Raw genomic sequence first — 26,576 nt, 5'->3', positions numbered from 1 at the left:
CTGTTAATTCTGCTCTTTTGTTCTGCTTCCTTTCAGTAGTTTGTGCTTCTGCTGTACGTACCCTAAACAGAGGGAAAGGAGGGGAGGAACGTGTGGAAGGTGAGAGGAAAAAGCCAGGATGAAGGGAAAATCTAAACTGTTTTTCACTTAAAAAAAAAAAAAAAAAAAGAACCAGAACAATGACCAAAGTCACAGGGTGATGGCTAATTGCCCAGAGAGTCTGTCCCGTGCGTTTAGCAACTGCCCTTTTTATCAGCTGTGGGCGAACCCCGGCCACTGCGACGTCCTCGGCAGGAGCGAGGCTCTTCCAAATCGTCCTCGTCAAAGCCGTGGAAAGTCGAGGTGTCACTTTCTGACGTGGAACCGAATAAGTCCTCCGTGGTGCGTGCTGCGGCCGCTGCCTCCTTCTCCTTCCTGCCTTCTCCTCCCAAATGAGCTGACATGTATGATGAATATATCAGCACATGGGTTAAGCAACAGACAGCATTATTAATATTCTTATTACATTATTACAGTGTTATTCTTAATAGCAAGATCATACATCATTTCACACCAAAGGGATTAACTGGGTGCGTCACCTGGTGACAGGGGTTTGGGGTAAGAGGACAAAGGCAACATTTCCAAGGAAAAGGGTTCTCCCCTCCCCAGAAAGGCATCATCTCTACTACAACATATTTGTCCGCAGCTCTGACAGCGCCAGATTCAACCACGATCTTTTTCTTTCTTTTCTTCGAAGGCACCCATTCACGTGCACGCTCGCTCCACCCGCCCCAGACAATGAGTTTTCTTGGTGGTTTTTAAGCCTGGTTGGTATTTCTTTGGTGTTTTCAGTTGGCGTTTCTTTGCACAATGTTTGTCCTTCATTTTGACAGTCAGCTTTACAAAGGTATTACTGTCAGATAACCCGGTCAAGGTGGTTAAGCCTCCATCCGTTTTATTTTTATTTTTACCCGTTTCTAATCCCATTCTTCCCAAACCCTTTCAATGCTGCCCTTACAACATGTAGTTCATTTGCACTGAAAGCGAAAAGAAGTTGGAAAGTCTGATAAGTGGTAGGTATTCAAAGAGTCTCTCGTTTTGTTTACCCCTGGAGGACATGTCTGTGTCCTGCACTCACACACATGCACATTCACAAACACGCATATGTGCACACGGGCATGCAGGCACGTGAACACACACTCCAGGTCTTAAACACGCCCAGGTCTAAGTTACTCCAGAAAGTCTGGGGTTGTTCAGTCTAACTCAGAGCACTCAGAAAGTGGGAACTAGGGGTGGCAAAGCCGAATAAAAGACAGTATCCTGAAATCTATAAAACTTGGGTACAAACGCCTTCACGTTCTAAACGGGCCCCAGGACTGCCCCTGTTGAGGTCACAAGGCTCCCCTTACAGTGTCAGTTTCAGGGATCTCATTTTTTCTCCCAGGAAAAGCAGGTAGTGGAGTAGATGGGATGGAAAAGACAGCTTTCCCGAGCTCCACACTCTTCCTTGAAAGGACTCCAGGGAGGCCCTAGAGAAGTATTCACCCACCTGCCTTCACAAAGCATATCCCATGGGCTAATGCCACCTGTTTATTCCCCAGAGGTCAACTATTTCAGGAACATCAGAGTCAGACCTAGACTAAATTATCCACCAAAACGAATCCTTGGCGAACGCAATGAGAACACCTAGGCTGGTATAAAACGGCCCTCTGGGTCACATAGCAGACAGATCCTGGGAAGAATAAGCTGAGTTAAGGCTGTGGGAGAGAGAGGCTTTGGGTAGGAAAAAGCAGCTCCCCACTTCTGGTCCCCCATGGATCACATTCAAGTACCCCATCTTTTGTAGGAAAGGAAGAGGGGACATCTCAGCAGCTTTCACTGAGAATTCTGAAGCTGCCCTCTCTAACCCATCCTCAACCCACAGCAGTCCATACAATTCTGACTAGAATATCTTGCCACCAAGTAACTCTGCTTCTGGTGGTAGAGATTTTGTCTGATGGCTTTCTCTTTAAAAATGCTGAACTGAATTTCATTTGCTTCGTTTTCTTTCTGAGTTTGCTTCATTTCCGAGTTTCTAAATCCCACAGTCCATTATCATATGGGCCCCCTCATCTAAGCTGGCACCAGTAGAATAAAAAGTTCAACATTAGGTATCACATTTGCCAAGTAAAGGAACTGACAGAATTGCACAGATGGGCCACCCTGCCAGGGTCCTTGAGCATTAAATGTGGGGGGTTGTGTGCAGTGGAAACCACAATGCTCTTCCAGTTACTGATTTGCCATCTTAAACCTTAAACAATCCAAAACCAAATATTAACGGACTAAAAGCTAAAGTCTGCAGACAGAGCCAGGGAAGAATTGAGCTGCTATAGTAAAGCCAGGTGTGGTCATCTCAGGCCCTCTCTCAGGACTAGGAGTTGAACAGATGCTGGGTAGAAAGGTGGGAAGGAGCTATGACTCCCAGCTGCTGGAACCAACCATCCAGCAGAACTGAATTTCATCCACTAGTCAGCAGATGATGAGACTAAAGATGAGTCTGAAACTTTCCTCCCTGCCTTGCACTTGAGCCTCATTACAACACAAAACGATATGAAAAGCCAACCATGATCCAGCATGAAAAAAGCAAAACAAAAGCCTGAAGACTGAACTCATTTTAAGAACGAAAGAACAAAACCAGGTTTAGTCTTTGAATAGATTAAAGATGAAAATTCAAAACATCCCAAGCCTACTCCAGAAGAGCCCTAAGAACGCCTGCCCTTTTGCCTCCTTGATCTACCAGGCTCTCTTTGGTTTTCCATATGAGAAATGGGACGAGTGGCCAATGGAGGTGGTATTCACGCTGCTACCCAGAAGCCTAGGGGTCTCTGACTCCCCCACAACTCCAGGTGTGGCAGCTCTCCCAACATTCATGTCTCCACATTCTTCCGGTTTGCCCCGGGCACTTCCACAGAACAAACACGTCTTTTTGTGACGTGCACATCACCCGATACAGGAAGCACACTGCCTCTGTCTCCGGCTGTTTCCACACTGTCTCACCGTCGTCCATAACAACACACACCAAGAAATATCCACCTCATGGAAAGGCCGGACAGACACAAGCCCACACCTTCTTCTTTCCCTTTTCCCTGGATCCCAGAGCACAGATTTTAGTTCTTAAGACTCAAGAAGGAAAAAACAGTCAAAATAACCTGAAAATCCCCCTTGCACTCGAAAAATCACCACCATCACTTCTGGACCCACCCTTCAGTCCCTGTCCCCAACAAGATGGCAGAGGAATGAGAGTGGAAGAGGTCCTGGTCTACGGGCACACGATGAGAGAAGGGGCCACACTCACCAGAGCGTCCACAGTCTGCACAGGATACCAGCTCCTCCGGCCTCCCACTCTTCTTGTTCATGTTGGAGCCCCCCAAGCAGAAGTCACAGTAGTTATTGGGAATGACTGTCCCATCCGGTCCTTTCTGGGCTGTGGAAACATTTTTTAAAAATCCAGTGTTAGGCTGAAGTGAGTCTCCACTGGCCCCTCTTCTCCTGCTGGTGTGGCTGAATCTGCTCCAGAAAGAATATGAGGTTTAGAATCCAAGGTTTGGTTACAACCAGGCTGTTTTCTTGGGCCAAGTTTTATGATTCTCCTCAGTTCAGTGGTACTAATGTCTTGTAAGCCATTCAGAGCCGAGTTTGATTTTTGCAATATTTGTCAGTTCTGTGTTGGTAGAGAAACAACCCTGCTCCTCTGATTGCCTCCCTGGATCACTGAAGCATCCAGACAGCCTACGAGTCAAGTGAACCTCTCTCATCCCTGAACAACTGGCCCTCAGGGTCCAAACATCAGATGACAACCATCAGTGGTGCTGTGACTATAGGGAAAGAGAAAGGCCACTACCTAGGCCTTGCCCTACCTAGGGAAAGAGGCTCCTGTTTAGGAAACAGTCCTTCTGTCTCTGAAAAGGAAAACAAAGAAGCAAGGATGAGGGAATCATTCCAGGAAGGATCCTGAAGATGCTCTTGGGGACTCTGATACACATGTTGGCAGGTATATAGGTGTCCACTCTTGCTCAGCCCCATCCATCTCCCTAAAGTCCAGACTCATCGGTTATGGAAAGCACCCAGGACTAGTTAATCAGCAGATCCCTAGAATCAGAACTGGACACTTAGCTCAGTCTCATACTGGACACCAACCCTGAATAGTCATTGGAAGGACTGTTGCTGAAGTTGAAGCTCCAATACTTTGGCCACCTGATACAAAGACTCAACACAGTGGAAAAGACTCTGATGGTGGGAAAGACCAAAGGCAAAAAGAGGGTAGCAGAGGATGAGATGGTTGGACAGTGTCACCAACTCAATGGACGTGAACTGGAGCAAACTCTGGGAGATAGCAGGGGACAGGGAAACCCTGGTGTGCTGCAATCCACAGGGTCGCTAAGAGTCAGACATGACTTAGCAACTGAAAAACAACATACCAGACATGGAGTGAATGGTGAGTTAATGAGCATATCTTGAGGCTTAAGATTTTCACAAGGCACCCTTGCTGAAAGGCCTTACACAAAAGCAAAGGAATATCTTGGGACATGATTTTTCAAAACAAAGCTTGTGAAAACAGCACATGTCCTCAAGCACTGAAATCTCAGTTTCTAGGGGCTGGTTTAAAAGCTTTGGACAGGTTCTTTGTATGAGGAGATATGCTTTCATTTTCCTTGTTTTTCGATCCCTATTGTGGACACTTCTTTGTCATATTAACACTCTCTGTCTGTGACAAAGAAGAGAAGTCTCTCTGTTTATGGGATCAGCCTAAACCACAAGGGTAACTTCCTCCTCCCCAATTCCAACGTCTGCCACTATCTTTCATTATTCATTGGCTAACATTAATCAGGGTCCCGTAGGGTACAAATCTGTAAAAGGAAGCAGATATGTGAGCAGAAATACCATCCAGACAGTAAGTGATAAACGGATTCACCCTCTTTAATATGATTCCCCCTGGCCTCTGCTTCCTCCATGCCTCTTCTTTGCCTCCAGGAATAGAAAAACTTACCTGGGGAAGGCGGAAGACAAAAGCTCGCAGAATTACATTATAGAGGGTTAATCCATTTATCAGTTGCTATTTGGATTGTTTAATCAGTTTCTAAGTCATTGATTTTCATCTTCAGGGAGGCAGACAATTCTCTGCAAGAAAAGTGGGGGCTGACTGGGGTAAACAGAGAAGGGGGCCACACCCTGTGGCCTCCAGGAATGTGGGTTTTTCTTCTTCAGTCACTGCATCTCAAAGACAGATGTGCCTCGTACAGAATGGTTTTGCAAATAATCTCCAAAAAGCAGGATGTCCGCAAAAAGTTTACTCTGCCTGTGAAATTCATTGCCCAAATCCAGAAGGAAGTCCCTTTCTTCTTCTTCTTCACTCAGTTGCCATCTTAACCATTTTTAGAACTCTCTTAAGGAAATCCAAGTATGTTTATGAAACAAATAAACTCAGGGTTTCTTCATTAAGCAACTATCATGGAAATCAATCAAAAGATGAACAGAAAGAAGTGGGTTATTTCAAATGGAGGGGTTGAGTGCCAACCAAAGCTAAGTTTCATGACTGGTATGAACTAGATATAAACTGTGGAAATGCCAATCACAACTTAGGTAGCTTCCTGCATGATGAGAGATTAAAGAATTCCATGCATATCATCACACCGGACTTCTTAGGAGGCCCAGTCTCATCACCTTTTTCTTTCCTGCTCTCTTAGGGACTCCTTTCTATGTCAGACTTCTCCCCTTTCACAAAATCTGTAAGCAATCAAAGGATCTAGTTTTTCTCCAACATACCGTATCCCTTGTGATTTATCAAAATGAAGACATAGAATACACAGCATAAGAATGCCCAGAAAGGGACTTCCCTGGTGGTCCCGTGATAAGGAATCTGCCTTCCAATGCAGCAGATGTGGGTTCAATCCCTGGCTGGGAAGCTAAGATCCCACATGCCACAGGGCAACTCAGCCCATACACCTCAACTAGATAGCCTGTGTACCACAAACTACAGCGCCCACATGCTCCAGAGCCCATGAACCACAATTAGAGAGAAGCCTCTGAGCACAACAACTAAGACCCTATGCAGCAAAAAAAAAAAAAAAAAAAAAGCCCAGGTAATTCTTTACAGTTTTTACCACCAACAGACCATTGGTAGAGCACCATATTAAACTAGGACTTGAACCCCTATTACAGTAGGTACAACATTGTGCTCTACATAGACACACCAGGAAAGTAAAGACTAGGATTGTCTCATGAGAAGGGAAAAACAGGTTGTGCCTACCCACTTAGCCCCCTGTTCAATCACTTTTTGAGAAGATAAAGAGGCAGACATATATGACAACTACAAGATGGTAACATATCTTACCCTGATGCTTTTCACATACTATTTCATTGATTCCCACAACATTTTTGTGAAATAGGGAGCGTCTGACAGATGAGGTCACTGAAGCCCAAAGAGATGAAGGGGCTGGCTCCAGGGCCAGTTAAGATGTGGAGGAAGCAGGATTCACCCCCTGGGTTATCAATGTTCCCAGAGACTCTGTCTCTAATCACACTTCTCTGCCTCCAGGAAGTCCAGAGCCAATTCTGCATATAAAATATTTCATAAATCTCTTTAAAGTCAATGTGATTCACCCATTACTTTACTTGGGAAGCCCAAAGCAATAAAAAGTATTGAGATTGGCCTGATAAAAGCGGAAATTCCCTTTGAACTTACATTTAATGTCTCTACCACAGTAATCCATCCCGGTGGCCCTGTTTATTGTCATAGACTCCATGAAAACACTTCTCCAGAGGATTCCAGAGGCTCATGAAGGAATTTTTTAAAGTAAAGCTCACACCGTGGCTTTATTGGCCTTTGGCCTGACCCATCCATGAGCAATTTCCTGGCACCATCTATGAGGTCATTATAAAAAGGATTTTACTATAAATAGGAAGCTTGCCCAGACCTTGCCAGTAGTATTTAAACAGACATTCCGCTTCTGCTTATGGGAAATTGAGTCCTGCTTCATAGAACAGGATGATGGGGAGGCCTACGACCTGAGTGGTATGTCGATGGCAGCGTCTGCGATGATAGATTTGGTTTTCTGTTGATTAATGTTCATGGGCTGAGATCATATAAGCGAAACAAAGAAGCTGCTGAGAAAATAAAGTGAGCCTTGAGAGAGCTTCCCTCATGGCTCAGATGGTAAAGAATCCACCTGCAATGTAGGAGGACCCAGGTTCAATCCCTGGGTTGGGAAGATCCCCTAGAGGACGGCATGGCTACCCACTCCAGTATGCTTGCCTGTAGCATTCTATAGACAGAGGAACCTGGTGGGCTACAGTCCACGGGGTTGCAAAAAGTCAGACATGACAGCAACTAACATTTTCTAACACTTTGAGAGTTCAGGGGTTCACCTAGGAGGTGAGGGGGGGTGACTTTGAAAAGTTCAAAGGAAAAAAAATGGAAATCAGGAACAAAGTTCATGAAAAAATGCCAAACAATAATAATAACAGAAGATGGGAGGGAGTATTCAGATAAAACAAATCAAGAGAAAGGAAAAGCCAGGTCCCAAATAATCCCACCAGCACACTGGGGAAAGGGTGAGCCGTCCTTCAGGGAAGGTATCAGAGCACACGAGCACATCACAGGACTTCTGACTTCAGCCAGGACACGTGGCAAGGGCAAGCAAGGCCCCGAACCTTCCACAGAACTACCACCAGGACAGGGCTGTCTGGCCCCTCTCTAGGTCTGATTGCTGCAGTGACGCGCCTGCCACTCAGGAGAAGAAAGCATGGAGGCCACAGGCTGGCCACCAGCAACAACCCTTCACCTGCTTCTGCCGAGACCAGAGCCTCCTCCCTAGGGTCCTTGGGAAGAAGAAAGCCAGCTGGAAGCTCAGGCTCCTCCATGGTACATCCACAAAAGCACGACTTCACATCCCGAGCAGATGCTCCAACCACCTGCCAGGGTACACAGCCTCGGGGCTGTGTTCTGTGCCCACCATCCAGCCCCACCCCAGCCCAGGCCCGCAGCTGTCCAGCCAGGGCTGGCTAACAGGACGGTGCACCTGCTCAAGGAACCCAGGGAGGGCAGGGAGAAGAGCCCTCTAGGAGGCGCTGTGCCTCTCCACGCCCCCCGCAACCCCTCCCTCGTTCCCCCACCACCCTCCACGGCTGACAGTTCCCGTCCCTCCACAGGGCTGACATGTTGCCATGGCAACCGGAATCCTGGGCTGCGGCAGCCTCTGGTCTTGCCACCTGTTATTACTTCATCTCTCAAGTGTAAAGCATCCTAGCCTGGTGCCATGTGGCTGCACAGAGTGCATCTTCAGAGGACAGAGTTAAAGAGAAGCGAGAGGCAAAGAGGGAGAAGGTGGAAAGCGGCCCCAGGCTGGCCACACAGGGCACACCGGACAGGCTGGGCTGGCGAAGGAAGCTGCAGAGATGGGGTGGGAGGTGTCGGGGGGGAGCCAACGTGCCTTCCCTTCAGAATCAGCGAGCAGGCCTCAGCTGGAGGCCACCGCCGCCTGCTCCCTTCCACCCAGCCTTTAATGAGGGACCCGGGAAGGGAGGGGGAGGCAGCGGAAGGCTGGGGCTGGGAAAAGATCTGTGCCGGGCCCAAGTAGAGCAGAACCATGAGAGGGTTAAAGTGATGAGATAAAGACTGCGGGGAAGGCTGGACCAGAGGGCACACAGAGCCTCCAAGCCTGGATAAATGGCCTTAATTCTCATGCTTCTGCTCACCCTACTCCTTACGTGTTTACTCATATAAATTATCCCCAAGGCCTGACACCTTTTTTTCATTGCTTCCCTAGAACTGATGAAAAAATAAATCCCACAGATTCCAGGAATAAAAATGTTGGGATTCCATTCAGGCTGGTTCTTCTTGGCCACCTAATAGCAACTCCGGCCCCACTTCGGGGCTCCAGAGGGAAGACGAACGATGCCCTCCTCCATGAATGTGGAAGACAGGGTGGCCGGGGAGCCCAGGGGAAAACAGACACCTGGGTCCACTCAGCATGTGACCGCTAGGCCTCATGTGCCATCTCGCCACCTGGCATTGAACACAGTGCTAGTGCGTGACAGGGACTTGGGAGAGGTGCTGCTAAGGCTAAATGACTCCAGGCCCCCAGATTAGTCCTTCTGGAGACAAGAAGGCCGAGGGCTGATTTAATAAGTCTTCAGGTTTATGGATAGGCCTAAGTCTCCAAACTCCATACTGTCAAGGACAACTGGAGACCGGAGCTGAAATGGCAGCACACTGCTGTCAGAAAGCTGGACACAAGCACAGCTCAACAGGTGAAGCCCTGGGTGGAGGAGCAGGCTTCTCGAGAAAGGCCTCTGCACCTGGGAAGATGTCCCTGGCCCAGGTTTGTTTGAATGTGTGCCCATCTAGAGGCAAGAGAATATACGAGATGTTGTCTTAAGGCCCCCTTTAGGCCTATTATCTGAGGATTATAATAGAGTGAAAGAAGAGACAGAAAAGCAAAGTTTTCCAGACCCCGAGGAACTCAGCCTTTCATCCCTGCTTTATATCTGTGCACGTGTCTCTCTCCATGTTAGCCGTGAGCTCCCTGAGGGCAGGAGTGGTGTCTTTAATCTCTGAATCCCCAGCACCAGACACGGTGATTGACACAGAGCTGACAATAAATACTTAATGAAAGGGTGGGCAGATCTTCACAGAGGCTTTTGGGAAGGGAAGAAAAACAACTGCCAGGAAAAGCGAAGTCAAAGATCAGGAATTCAGGGGATGCAAAGCGTCTCCTGAGAACTGACTGACCATCCTAAGGCACTTCCAGCACCAGTCCTGGCTGTAGCAGGGGACATAAGGACTTGGGGCGGGGGCATCAGAGAGAATAAGGCAGTGGTGGAGGGAGTAAGCAGGTCTGCCCTCCTGCGGGAAGCCTCTCCCTTAGGCATTTCTTGGAAAGCCAAGATGGAAGGAGTTAAGAACTCTCAGTCTCCGTTGGCCCCCAGGGCCCCTTGAACCCCATGTTTGCTGTCTTGCCAGGAGCCCTGAAGTAGCCAGTGAGAATATCAGGCCCTGAATTACTATGTGCTCTGGTGGCTGTAGAATCTTCCTGAAAATGTTAAGTGTATGCCAGTCATCCCAGCCTTCTTTATACCTGTCTCCTTCCCTCTGTCTTTATAGAACCCAAGATTCAAACTGTTAGACACAGACCTTGCAAATATTTACTCCAAGACACTGTGCTGTAGAATCAGAAAGCACGTGTCTGTTCACACCGATGTCTCCCTCTTCATGGGTGTGTTTGGTTAGAGTTGCCATTTGCCAGGAGTTTGGACCCCACGTCCCCAGTTCTGAGACTGGACAGTCACGTGACCCGACAGTAAGGTCCTCTGTGCTCCAGCCTTAGGCCAGCAACCGGGGGTCTGTCACGAGTCTTCGGAAGAGTGAGAAAAAGATGAAGCAAAACGGATTACTTTTCTCGGTGCTGATTAAGGAAAAGCACAAGGAGACGTTTCCATTTTCCAGCGGCAGGTCATGTGGGTCAGTTCGTGCCCTGGCGCAGCAACTTGTTATTGCCACCAAATGAGTCAGCTGCGGGCAAGAACGTTTCACTTGAGAGGAACAATGTCAGATGGGCTGTGAATGAAGCGGAGTCGTTCCCCTGAGAGAATGGCAGGCCATCCCGGTGCTGTCGAGCAGCAGAAGCCTGGTCCGCTTCACTCATCAGGATATTATTATCGTGATGGCAGAACTCGGCAAGCCCCCTTCCTTTCCTCCTCTCTGCCTTGCCCCTCTCCACCCCTCCTTGCCACCACCTCCACGGGACTCAGGCCTGTCAACCCCATTGGTCTGCCAAGGACCAGCATTTTCTGTGTCCTTCAGACTGAAAAACAGTATTCAGGAAAAAGAAAAGGATGAGCCCCAAGCATCAGACCTTAAGGAGGAGAGAGTCAAGGACCACGGAGCTGATGGGCGGGTCAGCCCCGGGGTAAGGGCCCAGACGAGGACCACACCCAGAAAGCAAGCCGGGAAGCGGGTGCTGGGAGCCACACAGACATTGCCTTCGGCAGGACACAGTCCTAGGAAAAGGATGAAAACCAAGTTCCCCCTAGATTTCACAGTGCCACAGTATTCCTGGTTACGTGACTCAGTGCTTCCAAAAGAATGAAAGGGAAACACTTAGCGGTTTTCAAAAGCTCTACCTCTCTAAGGCAGTGGTTCACACAGGGACTTCTTAAAAATGCTAATTCTAGGCCCCCACCTCAGACCTACCTAATCCAAAATTCTGGGATGGGATCCAGCAGTGCGTGTGTGTTTAAGGAACAGGCGTTCCTGACGCGCTCGAGCTGGAGGACCACATCTCTAATGAGACACGTGACAGACAGAGCGCATTGCGTCACACACGTCTTCCGTCAGTGCTGTTCTGTATATTAACTCACTTATTTCACCATCACCTAACCCTGTGGTGAAGGTGCATTAGGGCCTCCCCGGTGGCTCAGTGGTAACGAGTCTGCCTGCAATGCAGGAGATGAAGGAGACTCAGGTTCAATCCCTGGGCTGGGAAGATCCCCTGGAGGAGGGCATGGCAACCCACTCCAGTATTCTTGCCTGGAGAATCCCATGGACAGAGGAGCCTGGCGGGCTACAGTCCATGGGGTTGCAAAGAGTCGGCGAGGACTGAGGCAACTGAGCCCAAATTGATGCATAAATGTTCTCATTTCACACAGGTGATATGGCACAAGGAAGCTTGTCTAAGGTCAAGCTACATGGGCCTTGAGCCCAGGCAGTGCAGCTCTTAGCTGGCCCACCTGATACTACCTTGCCACAGGCACATACAACCACACACCCGAGGGAAGTCAAGTCAGAGTGGCTGGCAGTCCCTGGAGGCTCAATTCAGTTCAGTTCAGTCGCTCAGTTGTGTCCGACTCTTTGCGACCCCATGAATCGCAGCACACCAGGCCTCCCTGTCCATCACCGACTCCCGGAATTCACTCAGACTCACGTGCATCGAGCCAGTGATGCCATCCAGCTATCTCATCCTCGGTCGTCCCCTTCTCCTCCTGCCCCCAATCCCTCCCAGCATCAGAGTTTTTCCAATGAGTCAACTCTTCGCATGAGGTGGCCAAAGTACTGGAGTTTCAGCTTCAGCATCATTCCCTCCAAAGAAATCCCAGGGCTGCTCTCCTTCAGGGCTTCTCAAATTTGAGTGTGGTGCAAACAAACCACTTAAGGATCACATGAAAATTCAGATCAAGACTCACAGGCCCAGGAAGGGCCTGAGAATCCATGTTTCTTAGAAGCTCCCCCACAGGGTAGCCAACTATCCAGGTGTGCCTGCCACTGAGGTGTTTTCAGGGCACAGAACTTTCAGGCTAAACCTGGGAATGTCCTCAGCCAACCTGGACAAGCTGGTCACCTGAGTCCCAGGTGATGCTGAAACTGCTGACCACACTGAGAAGCAAAATGTGGGCTCTCAAGGTGAAGAGTTTGGATTGTATTCAAGTATGATGAAAGTTTTGAGAGCATGGTATGGCATAATCTACCTTTCACTTTTAAAAGACCACTTTGGCTACTCCATGGAGAAGAGACCGTGAGAGGTAAGAATAAAGGCAGAGAGACCAATTGAGAAGTTGCAATGATCCAAGCAGGAGCTGGAGCTGGTGGTGCTGGAGATGGAGAAAGGGAGACTGATTTGCGGTGTATTTTGGAAGGGGAGCCAATACGGGTGGTGAAGGAAACAGAGCCGAGGATGAGTCCTGGGGTTTTCACTTCAGGTGCAGCATCACCTTTTTAAAGAACAAGGCCAGAAAGAGATAAAAAGAACTTGGAAAGACTGAGCCACAGAATGAGAGAGAACGATGCAGGAAAATGGTTGAACAGCGAGGTGTGTGATTTTTTTTTTTTTTTTCCCACAGCAAAACTCATTTACAAGTCTCAAGCAGAATTTGTAAAGGAGGTTCCACCTAACGTCATAAATAGCTGAAGTTTGTTCTGAAGATTAAATATGCCTGCTATGGCCTGAATTGTTTCTCCCCTAAAATGCACACATTAAAGTCTTCACCCTTAGTGTGATGGCATCGAGAGATGAGGCCCTCGTGGTGGGGAAGAGACACCAGAGAGTTTGCTTCTCTCTACCGACTTGTGGGGCTTCCCAGGTGGTTCCAGTGGTAAAGAATCCAGCTGCCAAAGGCAGGAGATATAAGAGACACAGGTTCGATCCCTGGGTTGGGAAGATCCCCTGGAGGAGGGCATGGCAACCCACTCCAGTATTCTAGCCTGGAGAATCCCATGGACAGAGGAGCCTGGTGGGCTGCAGTCCACAGGGTCACAAAGAGTCAGACAGCGACTGAAGGGACTTAGCTCACCTGGCCCTGCAGCAACATGTACCAAGAAAAGGCCATGTGAGGATATAGCAAAGAGATAGCCATCTCCAACCCAAGGAGAGAGTCCCCACAAGACACTGACCCACCTAAAAGACACTTTTAGAACTGTGAGAAATAAATTCCTATTGCTTAAGCTACCAGTCTATAGTATTTTGTTATATAGCCCAGGCTGACTTCGCTATTGCCCATTAATACATTCATTTCTTTTGAAAAGTCACTACGCAATATGATGCACTTGATAATTGACCTACAGGAGAAAATTAAGGGTCATCAGTAAGACCACAACAAACATCCCAGGTTGAGACTGGGATTCATCACTTGAGGTTCCAGTGTCCTGACATAATTGAATGGTGTCCAAATTAAGCACATTCACATCTCAGCTTCTCATCTTGCTGTGTGACCTGGAGCAAGTTCCTAAACCTTTCTGAGCCTCTGTTTCCTCATCCGTAAAATCAGAGGGAAGCATGTACCTCATGGACTTGGAGACGTCACATGAGATGATGCGTATAAAGTGCCTGGCACCATTAGGTGTTCCACCATGTCTTTCTCACTTTCTTTTCCTCTGTAAAACAATTTTATTTCTGAAAAGGCAGGAAAAATAGATCACAGTAAAAAAAAATAAGTAAGCTTTCCCAAGAAGCGACACATGGCTGAAGAATTCACATTCATGCTCCGTGTCCAAGGGCACATCCCTCGGTCTCTGGGTGCCTTGGGGTCCTCTAGGAGACATGGCACCTACCTTATAAGGTTACTGTGAGGAATGAATGAGACAAACACGGCATGCTTAGCACAGCGTCTGACACATTCAAGGGATGTCAGCAAGTATTATCGTCCTTGTCGCTGATCAAGACTGTGGAACTCTTCAATCCTGAACATTCTAGGTAATTAGGCCAAAAATGTGAGAGAAATAATAGGCTCACAGAAAGGCAAGTGGCGGGTAGATGCCCGATTCTGGGGAAACAGGACAGGAAATTCAGGGCCCGACACCGGCTAGATTCCACCCCACAGCTTCCTCCTACCCAGTCTCTCATTTCCATCTCATTTCCTGGGGCCAAGACTACATGTTCTCTTTTAGGAGCCCCAGTTACACTTGGCCCCATGAGGGTGTATGCCCAGTAAGTGCTCAAAAAACATTCATGTTAAGCTTATGTGGAAGGATCGTGTACCATATCTAAGAGTTAGCAAAGGTTGTGCCAGGACTGAGTCAGGCTCTGATAGTTTCGCCTGAGGCCAGTGAGACCCCCATAAGCAGTCAGCTTCTCAGCATCACATAGCCACAGACAGGCCCTGGCTTAGATCATCCATCTGTGGTCTGGACATGCTCTGCTGGCCCAAAGGGCACAGAGGTGGGATGTAGGCACTCTTGTCAAGAGGGCCAGGTACAAAACACCCACATCGCCTGGAGACTCATAACAACCCCACAGGGGCAGAAAGGTGGTTCTCTCTGTTTCATGGATGAGGCAGCTAAGGAGCAGAGAAGTGTAACTGACCCACATCCACACACAAAGAAGATGCCAAGGTGGCCAGGGCATGATTCACATTGGAGGGCCGGGCCAACTCCAATGCCATTTTCTCAGCCACAGGGTCCAGAGTGTGCATGATCCACTGGTTTGGAGAGCTAACTCCAAGTATACCTTCAAGGCCAGAGCAACCCCTCAGATTCTTCTTTGCTTTGGAATCTATAAACTGTTCAGTGAAATAATAATTCACCTAAGGAACACCCGTGTTCCAAATTTGCTCTTTAGGGAGTGAGAAGCAGCTCCCCTTTTCAGACAGAGCCCTGGATCAAAGCCTGAACTTCCTGTGTCAAGGTTGGGTAAGTGGTGGGGTGGCTTGTGTGGGTTATAAAGCTTCTCAGGCACCTTTCAGAGTGATCCAAAATTCTTAAGCTCATGCAAAACATAACTTTCACTCTTTCTCTTGAAGCTGTATCCGCTGCCCCTGGGCCATATGCTAGAGGACAGAGATGTCAGAAGACTAACATCTGTTCCATCTTCCCCATCAGTGTGGCAATGACATCATATGCTTCTTTTAGATAATTTGCACATTATCAGACTAATTTTCAGATTATCTAATCAGCCGACATTACCCTTAATCAACTCGGCTCTCCTCTTTCAGTTCTGCAGAGTACAGCATGCCCTCCACAGGCATACCGGGGTGGGGACTTTTCTTCTCTTGACAGATATTGAGAGCCTAGCTATATGCCAGGCCACTGCTATTAAACAGAAGACTGAGCCCTCTTGGGACTGAGGGCAACCCGACTTCCATGCCAGGAACCTGAGACATAGGCTTGGAATAAATTTTATAGATCCATACATTAAAACATATTTCCTTTATAGAAGCTCCAAGTATGTTGTAGAGAGCATTCTACAATCATTTATGCTATTAAATAAGAAAGAGATGCCATACCACCATTAATAATGTGTGTGTATGTGTGTGCACGTGCGTGCATACTGTCGTGTCCAACTCTTTGCAACCCCATGGACTGTAGCCTGCCAGGCTCCTCTGTCCATGAAATTTTCTAGGCAAGACTGCTGGAGTGGGTTGCCATTTCCTTCTCCAGGAGATCTTTCTGACCCAGGGATTGAACCCCCATCTCTCGTGTCTCCTACATTGCCAGGCAGGTTCTTTACCAGCTGAGCCACCAGGGAAGCTCAACAATTAATTGTATGCCACATATATTTATTTATAAATCACTTATTCTTTGGCTCAGAGGTTAAAGCGTCTGCCTCCAATGCGGGAGACCTGGGTTCGATCCCTGGGTCGGGAAGATCCCCTGGAGAAGGAAATGGCAACCCACTCCAGTGTTCTTGCCTGGAGAATCCCATGGACGGAGGAGCCTGGTAGGCTACAGTCCATGAGGTCGCAAAGAGTCGGACACGACTGAGCGGCTTCACCACCAGTCTTACTTCTAGTCATGCTTCTCTTTTTCCTTTGTTGTTCAGTCACTAAGTCAAGTCCAACTCTACGATCCTGTGGACTGCAGCAGGCCAGGCTCCTCTGTCCTCCACTGTCTCCTGGAATTTTCTCAAATTCATGTCCGTTGAGTCGGTGATGCTATCTAACCACCTCATCCTCTGCCACCCCCTTCTTCTTTTGCCTTCAATCCTCCCCAGCATCAGAGTCTTCTCCAATGAGTCAACTCTTCACATCCGGTGGCCTACTTCAGCATCAGTCGTTCCAGTGAATACTCAGGGTTGATTTCCATTAGGATTGACTGGTTTGATCTCCTTGCAGTCCAAGGGACTCTCAAGAGTTTTCCCCAGCACCACACTTCAAAAGCATAAATTCTTTAGCCCATAGCATTCTTTATGGTCCAACTCTCACATCCATACATGACTACTGGAATAACCAAAGATTTGACTATACCGACCTTTGCTGGCAAAGTGATGTCTCTGCTTTTTAATATGATGTCTAGGTTTGTTATAGCTTTCCTTCCAAGAAGCAAGAATCTTTTAATTTCATGGCTGCAGTCACCATGCACAGTGATTTTGGAGCCCAAGAAAATAAAGTATCCTTTTCCTATAGGATGACAACTACCCAGCCTGGCAGAGAAGATACTTAAAGCTGTGGCCCTTGCCCACGTTTCCACCATTTCTCCAATCCCACAGTCAAACCCAACTACTACCCAGCATGTTGTCCGAACGGAACATGCTGTTTCATACCTCTGCCCCTGTGCACACAGTTCCCTGTGCTTGGGAAGCTCTCTCCCACCCAGTCAATTTCTCCTTGTTCTTCAAGGGCTAACTTGAAGGTCACCTCCTCAGGGAAGCCTTTGCAAATCCCCTCATGGTTTTTAAATGTTCTAATGTTCTGAAGCTTTCATTGCCCTGCAGGACTTTTTAAAACCCAGATTGCTGGGGCTTCATGGTGGCTCAGTGGTAAAGAATCTGCTTGCCAATGCAGGAGACATGGGTTCAATCCCTGATCCAGGAAGATCTCACGTGCTGTGGAGCAACTAAGGCCGCACGTGCCACAACGATTGAACCAGTGCTCCAAAGCCCGGGAGCTACAAGTACTGAGCCCATACACCCTAGAGGCTGTGTTCTGCAGCAAGAGAAGCCACCAGCAATGAGAAGCCTGTGGCCCCCAACTAGCAAGTAGCCCATGCTTGTCACAACTAGAGAAAGCCCATGTGCAGCAACAAAGACCTAGCACAGCCAAAATATAAATTAAATAAATAAATAAAATTATTTAAACACACACACACAGATTGCTGACCAGCACCCTCAGAGTCTGTTTCTGAAGGTCTGGTGGAGCCCAAAAAACTGCATTCCCAGCAAGTTCCCAGGTGATGCTGAAGTCACACGTAGAGCACTGCTGCCGGTGGAGTAGAAAGCGTGCAGTGCTCTTGAGCCCTTGGCTTCCTTCACCAGACTCTGTACAAACCCTATGACACATTCCTGCTCACGACTGCATGCTCTTCAAGGACGGGGACCAAGACAGTCTTTGATACCTGGTCATTAAACCAACAGATGGATGGGTGGATGGATGGATAGATGGATGGACGGACCAATTAATATACTAGACTGAATTTATTCACACAGGTCCATGACCTCAGAAATGCCCATACCCACACCACCCCCAAAGAAAGGTACCTTGAAAACATCATCTATAATAGATTACCACTGTGCAAAGAAGATAAAAAGAAATTCAAGAAGAGCTTTGACATTGTGAGCCTGTGCAAAGGAGTTTTGAATTGTAACCCAGTGCTGTTTACCAAGGTGGCATTGACGGAGTCACAATAGGATGCCTCTGAGTGGCAGCTCTCAGAGTCCAAACCTGCCCAAACCCTCCCTCCATCTATTCACATCTATTCACATAAATACGGTGTATGTGTGTATGTGTGTGTGTGTATCTGTCTGTACGCATATAGGCACACATGTGCACATGTGGTGACTGGCATTTGTAGAAAGTAGATGAAAGGGTCTAGTGGTGGTCTAGTGGCTAAGATGCCTTGCTCCCAAGGCAAGAGGCATAAGTTCAATTCCTGGTCAGGGAACTAGATCCCACATCAACTAAAGATCATCCCACAATGCAGATCAAAGATCCTATGTGCCAAAACTAAGGCTCAGCGCAGCCAGATAAATAAATAAAATATTTTTTTAAAAAAAGAAGAAGAAAGTAGATGAAGGTAGGCAGAGAAATATTAATAGAAGAAGTAGGAAGAATCCAGCCTCCTACAGGGAGGAGAAGGGTGGCAGCTCAGGCAGGGAGGACCCCATCAGAAAAGTCCTATCTGCCAAGGAGGGGTGTCTGAGCTCCACACAGCCCTGTGCTGCCTGGAGTTGAGGCAGAGAGGGAAGGGCACATAGCAAAGGGGACAGATGTGCTGGGGAGGCAAGCAGCCTATATTCAGGAGAAAATGTGAGCCTAGAAGAGAACAAAGGCAGCAGGGCTGGGAGGGGGCGGGAGGACAGAGGAGGGGCAGCACAGGGCAGCGTGGGGCGGGGGCAGGGGCAGTCAGAGCCGGTTCCCACACTCCACTCTGCCCTTTCAGCCATGGCAGGAGCAGGGACGAGCAATGGGCTTTGCTAGAGACGCAGCTGGGGGGATGCACGAGGGACAGCAGGAGGACCAAAGTCAAAAGGTCTCTGCGGCTGCAGGTGGTGCAAAGGCAGATGCCTGTGACATCTCCAGCATCTTTAAAGGGCAGCTTTTCCCACAGGCCTGTGCTCACAAGCAGCTGGGGTCCCCCTGCAGCTCTGCTCAAAGAGGGAAAAGTCAGCTCCCACCTCGCTGGCATCCAGAACCTTTCCGGGGTGGGGGGGCGGGGACTGGAGATGAACCTCCGGATGGAGCACTCCTGCCTCCCTCCCCCACTCCAAAAGCCTTGCCAAGGGAGGATCACAGGCTGAGACCTCGGAATGCTGCCGAAGCTTGTCACCTTCGATTCCCCGCACAGCCCCTGTAGCATTTAGGGGCAGGATGGATGTCCCACCCCCAAACAGTGGGGGCAGCTAATGACTGGGTATTGATGATGCTGGCAATTAGAGTACATGAGAACATGCTGAGGGGGCCCGCTCACCAGGGACGTGTGGGAGGGAGCAAAGCACACACTCGGAGCAGCAAACAGTCGGTGTTTGTGTGCAGGGGGCCCAGGAAGAGAGCCACTGTCTCTTGGATTCATCCAGAGAAATTGGGGAAGAGGGGAGGGAGGGCTCTGTGTACACTGAGGTTATCTCTGTAGCAGCCTATTTCCCCCATCCCTGCTAGTAAAATTAGAGTTAATCACAGACTTCTCAGAAGCCTTGGGAGGAGATATCATCAAAATGGTGCTTGCAAGGGTTCTAGAACCTTCCTCATGTGAGAAGGCCCTGGATGAGCCCAGCAACAGCTGTTGTTTTTCTATGCAGTTTAAACCCCTCCAGTGGTTGCATGATCCTTTATGAAGACCCCAATTTCTCATGAGCAGGATGAGAGGAGGGGGATGGAGCAGGGCTAGAACAAGAGTGCTTGCTGGCAAACCCCCCAAGAGAGGAGAACACAAATGGCCGGATACTCAGGGATTCATCTCCATCCAGGAGAAAAGACGCAGCTTCCTCCCTAAGCAAGGCTGCCCAGCCTCATGGTGAGGGCATAAGGACAATGACCCACAAGACTGAGTGAGGAGATCCCGGTGGAGGGAGAATAACAGGGGCCAGTGCCCACCTTGGAAGTCAACAGACAGCTGGGAGCGGCCCACAGGAACCGCTAAGGAGAAGTCCACTTGGGGCCCACGGTATACCTGGAGGTCACAAGGAACCTCCTCTGGGGCTGCCATCACCATGCACACACACACAAAAAGATCCAGACCAAAGAGAGGCACGCCAAACCCTGCAGCGCGAGGAACAAAACGGACATTTGAGAAGAGATTTAAAGGAGATACCCAGGTGGCTCGGTCGGTGAAGAATCTGCCTGCAATGCAGGAGACCTGGATTCGATCCCTGGATCAGGGAGATCCCCTAGAGAAGGAAATGGCAACCCACTCCAGTATTTTTGCCTGGGAAATCCCATGAACAGAGGAGCCTGGAGGGCTACAGGCCATGGGATCACAAAGAGTCAGACACGACTTAGCAACTAAACCACCACTACTGTAAAGGAGATAAAGTGTCAGTCACTCAGTCGTGTCCAACTCTTCGTGACCCCATGGACTGTAGCCCACCAGGCTCCTCTGTCCTTGGAATTCTCCAGGCAAGAATACTGGAGTGGTCTGCCATTTCTTTCTGCAGGGGATCTTCCTGACCCAGGGATTGAACCCAGGTCTCCCACATTGCAGGCAGACTCTTTACCAACTGAGCCACCGGGGAGACTCTTAAAGAAGAGATAAGCCAGCACCAGCTGTTGATTAGTCACTAAGTCGTGTCCAACTCTTTGTGACCCCATGGACTGTATCCACCAGGCTCCTCTGCCCATGAGATTTTCCAGGCAAGAATACTGCAGTGGGTTGTCATTTCCTTCTCCAGAACGTCTTCCCGACCCAGGGATTAAACTCATGTCTCCTGCTTTGGCAGGTGGATTCTTTACCACTGAGCCACCAGGGAAGCCCACAAGCCAGCACTGGGGGGAGGGGGAAATAACACCAAGCTGATAAACAGTTTAGAGAGAGCAACCTTTGCTAATCACGCCTTCCAGATAGCAACCCAAACCAAAGGAAGGCACTCATGGCCTCCTCGAGGCAGGAGACAGTAGCTATGCCTTGGCCACTTAGATCAGAGACAGGAGAAGAGGAGAGATGGCAGAATGCAAAACCCAGCTGATTGGTACAGGTCAATATATGTTTCTTTCTGGAAGATAAGGGTGACGGGACCAAGGGAACCTCTCCCCAGGGAGCAGGCAAAGACCTCAGCATTGTGACTACTCAGAAGCTGACATGCAGAGGAGGGCACCTCCTGCCTGCTTTCAGCTTCTGTCCAGATAACAACAGTTGGTGAGAAAATAAAGGGTCTTGCACCAGAAGAGAGGTTCATGAAGGGCTTGAATTCTGAAAGAGAGTGAAAATTAAAGAAGGTGCTATGGTCTGAATCGTGTCCCCCCAAACTCACATGTTGAACCCTAACCCCCAGGATATGACTACATTTGGACCTAAGGCCTTTAAAGAGATGATGAAAAAGCAAAAGTTAGAGTGAGACTGTTAGGATGGGCCCTAATCCAATCTGACTGGTGTCCTTATAAAAAGAGGAAATTTGGACACACACAGAGACCTCGGAAGTACATGTGCACAACGGAATGACCATATGAGAGGCAGCAGGAGGGCGGCCGCCTGCCAACCAAGCAGAGGGACCTCCAAGGAGACCCACCCTGATGACACCTTGATGTGGGACTTCCAGCCCCAGAACTGTGAGAAAACAAATCACTGGTAAGCCAGTCAGTCTCGGGGACTTTGTTGGGGCAGTTCAAGGAAACTAAGACAGAAGGCAATGCTACAAGGGGAAAGTGGGTTGGGGGTTAGGGGAGAACCCAGTCTAATCCAAAGAAAGGTTTTGGCCAACATGTGTTCATTGTTTCAAACACTGGCTGAAGGCAGTCAGTTCACATCAGTTGACTGAGTTGACTGAGTTGACTGACTGACATGCGCAGGAGTCACCCTCAAACTCTAGAATCTGAATATTTTTCAAGGTCTGGTCCCTTGTATTACATTGACTTGTTCGCTATAGGAACCCCTACCACAAAATCTTCTGAACAAAATGAAAAACACATAGCATGTCCACAATTATTCCTCACCCCATGATCCTAGAATGACCCACATTTGGAAGCAAGCCCTAAAGATCCCATCATCCCATCCCATCCTGAGTTTGGGGTGGGTCCAGAAACCATAAAGAATATCGTAGAGGGAAGTCACTTGGTGAATGCTAAGCCCTTTGAGACTCTCTAATTCATAACTGGAAGCTGAAGAAGGAAAGAAAGAATAGAAATGGAAACACAAATTTCAGAATCATTTTGGCTCTCCAGAGCCCAGCATCCCCAATGACAAGCACACCCAGGTCATGTTTGCTGACTGAGGGCTCACAGGAAGAGCATGGAAACTCTAGGGCAGTATTTTTCTTTTACCCAAATTGTGACCCTACGAGAGCCAAGCCGATGGATCAAGAATATCCTGTGTCTCTTATGGCCAAGGAGACATTTGGAAGGTCTGTCTGAACTGACACATTCCAGGGCTTTGCCCAACTCAGATTAGCAGCTGTGAATGGATCTTCTGGAGCTGGGGGAAAAGACTGCCAGGTCTGGCATTTGACGACAGCCAGGTAAAGAGGCTTCCCTTGACCTTAACACTTACCTTGTGTCCTCTGGGAGCAGAGCTGGGTGTGCCACCCTTGCTCAGCCCACTCTAAGCCCGGGGCTCCACTGACCTACAGGGGTATCTGGGAGACTGAAATAGCCAACTCATCACAGGTCATTGAGACCAATCCACAGGTGCCAGCAGACAATCCCACAGGTGAACAGAAAGGAAAGCCTGTAGCCCTGCCCATCCACCTTACCACTCACCCAACCCAACACCTGGGAACTCACGTCTGTGGTTCTCGTTTCTGTGGTTGGGTGGGGACCGGGTCTCCTGGTCTTGGGCCTCATCCCCCTCCTCGCTGGCCAGGTGAGTGTGAGCGTAGTGGTAGCTGAGTCCTGGCCGGTTCTTGTACCGCTTGCCGCAGACTAGAGAGGAAAAGAAGAAAGGAAAACAAAAATGTCAGCAACATCTGCAGCCGCTGCCATCAGTCTCCCAGGCAGGGGCTCATCCATCCACCCCAGAGCTAGTTTCCTTAAAAAAATGTGTCCCACTCCCAACACCCCTCACCCACTGGACAGAACCAACAGCGCTATAACAGCATGGACCCAGGTAAAGAAAAACCCCAGAAGTTGATCTGAGTAAGAGCACCATCATTTCCTAGCTGTGAGACCCTGGGAAAGTCACTTGCCCTCTCTTTGCCTCAGGTTTCTTCAGAGGGAAAATGAGAATCATAATAGTACTTCACTCTTGAGTTGTTATGATGAGTTAATCTCTGTGCAAAGCACTTTAGAACAGAGCTGGGTAAATGAAAGGGTGATCATTATTATAACTTTGAAGTTAAAGGTATTAGGAGTCTATTTTGGCTTCCCAGGTGGCGCTAGTGGTAAAGAACCCGCCTGCCAATGCAAGAGATGTAAGAGGCGCAAGTTCAATCCCTGGGTCAGGAAGATCCCCTGGAGAAGGGCATGGCAACCCACTTCAGTATGCTTGCCTGGAGAATCCCATGGACAGAGGAGCCTAGCAGGCTATAGTCCACAGAGTCACAAAATGAGACACGACTGAAGCAACTTAGCATGCACAGACTGAAGTCTATTTAATTTAATCCAATATCCCGTATACAGATGAGGCAAGTGAGGCCCAGCAAGGTTAAGCGATGTGCCTGGGAACACACAGCTAGCTATGGATGAGCCAGCCACCGGAACCCAGGTCTCCTGGACCCCTGTGCAGCTCCTTCTGCCACCCTCTGGTTGACTCTGTATGAAGTGCAAAAGCTTTATGTGGATCCTATTTTTGATGTATGTGATTTTTGTGCCAGAAAAACACATTCCACTTCCACCATGAAAAGCATAAATCCGAGGCATCCTTGGTAAATGTGCTAGCCAGGAGCTTGTGTCCTTGACAGCCCAAGGAGTCTCTGAAACCTCAAATCTCTAAAAATGTGTCCCGGCAGGCCCTACCACTCAAGTGGACAGTCGGAGACAAGGGCAACAAGCAACACAAATATGGTTTCTTGGGGCCAAAAAGATGAAAGGGGCAGCTCCCTTGGTTGTCTGCTCAGCACACAAATGGCTAAGACTAGACCACTGTCACCCCCCTCCCTACCACAAAGCCCAACATCCCAGCCCCTGGAGGCACTTCTGGTAGCAGAAGTCTTGAGGGTCTTCCAGTAAAAATCCTGTGCCGATCCTCTCATCTTGCCGCCACCTCTCCCCAGCAGAGCAAACCCCACCCAATCTGCTGGACCAGCTGAAACTGGCAGCTTTAAAAGACTCTCCCTTCATATGCCTGAGTTATAGCTGTGAGAGTAAACACTTCACAAGGTGGAAAAAGCACAGGCTTCATCATCAGACATGGGTTCAAATCCCACTTCCAGGGGCCAAAGTTGACCAGCTGCATGACCTCCACAGCAGAGAGAAGAGCTGTGACTCAATGCTCTTACCAGCCTCCCTTATTATTTCTGGTGGGGTTTCCTTTCTTTCCTGGTGGCTTAGACAGTAGAGAATCCGCCTGCAAGGCAAGAGACCTGAGTTCGATCCCTGAGTCAGGAAGATCCCCTGGAGAAGGGAATGGCTACTCACTCCAGTGTTCTTGCCTGGAGAATTCCATGGCCAGAGGAGCTTCACAGAGCACAGTCCACGGGATCCCAGAGTGGGACACAACCGAGCAACTTTTTTCTTCCCCTTTCTTACTAGATTCTCTTGGGTTTTTCAAGTATTATAACCTTCAGCCAAAATAGATGATGTTATCTCTTCTTTCTCATATTTATACAAACTATTTTATCTTCTTCGCTTAATTCATTTGGAAGAATCACCAAGACCATATTCTAAGACAGCAAAAGTAAGTTTTTCCTATTGTAGTGAAATTGCATTTAGTGATTCACTGTTTAGAATTCACTGTAAGTGACTAGGTTTTATTCTCTATCAAGTTTAAGTAGTTTGTCTTATTCCTGAGTTAGCTTTATTACAGGAGAATCTTACCAGCTGCCCTTTCAGCATCTACTAATATACGGTGCTCCTTTAGTTTGTTGATATGGTGAATTACGTTGATTTCCTAATGCCTGCTCCTATTGAGCCATTCTTGCATTCCTAGAATGAACCCCCTTTGATCGGAGTGTATTATCTTTTTGATATACTGCTGCATTCTATCTTCTAATTTTACATCTACACTCAGACTTGAGATAGGTCTATAATTTTTCACCTGTCTTTCATCTTGCTTTTCAATCACATAGTTATGTTGACTTCCAAAAATGAATTGAGTTCTCTGTGGAATTGAATAAGACACATAATCCCTATGTGAGTTTTTTTTTTAATCTGAAAACGACCATAGTACTACTTACCTTGAAGAATTATAAATAACATTTGTAAATTATCTCACTCAGTACCCATCACCTAATAGATGCTCAAGAAACAGTAGTGAGGGGTGGGGGGCTTCAGCGTGGTCTACCACAGGAGACCACAGGAGGCGCTGGACCCTCCTGAAAGAGGGACATTGACCTTTACCTCTACTAAGGAATCTGGCAATTGTCTGGACTATCTCAACAAGGTGAGAGTCTGAAATTCAAGTTGGTGATCAAGTTGTTGACCTACTAACTATAAATTCAAGTCCTGCAATTGGCTTCCCTCTCTCTCTCTCCCCTTCACGGGCACACATAAATACTGCAAAAATAATAATAATAATAACATGGCACTACACATCTCAATTCCATTTCACTCAGGAAATGGGCCCTAAGGAGACCTCTGAGGCACACTGTGGGCCTGCTTGTGGCTTTTTCTATTTAACCTTTTAAATGATCTAAGGGCAATAAACAGCAAATTACGGGGTCACTGGACATAAATTCATTTTATTACCAAGCACATTACTGGTGAGGAGTAAATGTGTTTATTAAAATAAGGACAATAACATCGGTACTGATTCAGGGACACCTCAGCCGCCTCTGCAGCTCTCCCACCACACGCTCCACCGCATTTTATTTGAGTCATTTTGTTGTGATTACAGCTTGTTGTTGTTGTTTTAGTCACTAAGTTGTGTCTGACTCTTTTGTGACCCATGGACTGTAGCCCACCAGGCCCCTCTCTCCGGGGGATTTCCCAGGCAAGAATACTGGAGTGGGTTGCCATTTCCTTCTCCAGGGGATCTTCCCAGCCCAGGGATCAAACCTGGGCCTCCTGCATTGGCAGGCAGATTTTTTTTTTTTTAGTTTGTTTATTTATTTTAATTGAAGGCTAATTACTTTACAAAATATTATGGTGGTTTTTGCCCTACATCGACATGAATCAGCCACGGGTGTACATGTGTTCCCCATCGTGACCCACCCCTCCGCCTCCCTCTGCACCCCATCCCCCTGGGTTTTCCCAGAGCACCAGTTTTGAGTGCCCAGGCAGGCGGATTCTTTACCACTGAGCCACCACACTGTCTTTCTTAATCACAGAATCCCAGGATCTTAAGAGTCATGTGGTCTAACCAGCTATCCAATTGTTTTATTCCCATGAACACTCTAGATGCCTTTCTGGAACAACTCTACTGATGGGGAACTCACTACCCACCCGAGTGGACA

The 26,576-nt window shown here is 48.2% G+C and overlaps 1 protein-coding gene across 1 annotated transcript in view; it reads right to left on the bottom strand.

Moving 5' to 3' along the window:
- Nucleotides 1–233: 233 nt before the first annotated feature.
- Nucleotides 234–26,576, bottom strand: part of DPF3 (double PHD fingers 3) — a 222,206-nt gene continuing 195,863 nt past the window's right edge. The window contains 3 exon segments of the mRNA XM_068964374.1: nt 234–436; nt 3,314–3,442; nt 22,810–22,947. Of these exon segments, the coding sequence (XP_068820475.1) occupies nt 234–436; nt 3,314–3,442; nt 22,810–22,947 (470 nt within the window).

The sequence above is a fragment of the Capricornis sumatraensis genome, chromosome 2 (genome assembly GCF_032405125.1).
Source record: "Capricornis sumatraensis isolate serow.1 chromosome 2, serow.2, whole genome shotgun sequence".
NCBI classification, from domain to species: Eukaryota; Metazoa; Chordata; class Mammalia; order Artiodactyla; family Bovidae; genus Capricornis; species Capricornis sumatraensis.
The sequence above is the reverse complement of the archived record's forward strand: the minus strand, read 5'-3'. Positions and strand labels throughout refer to the sequence as shown.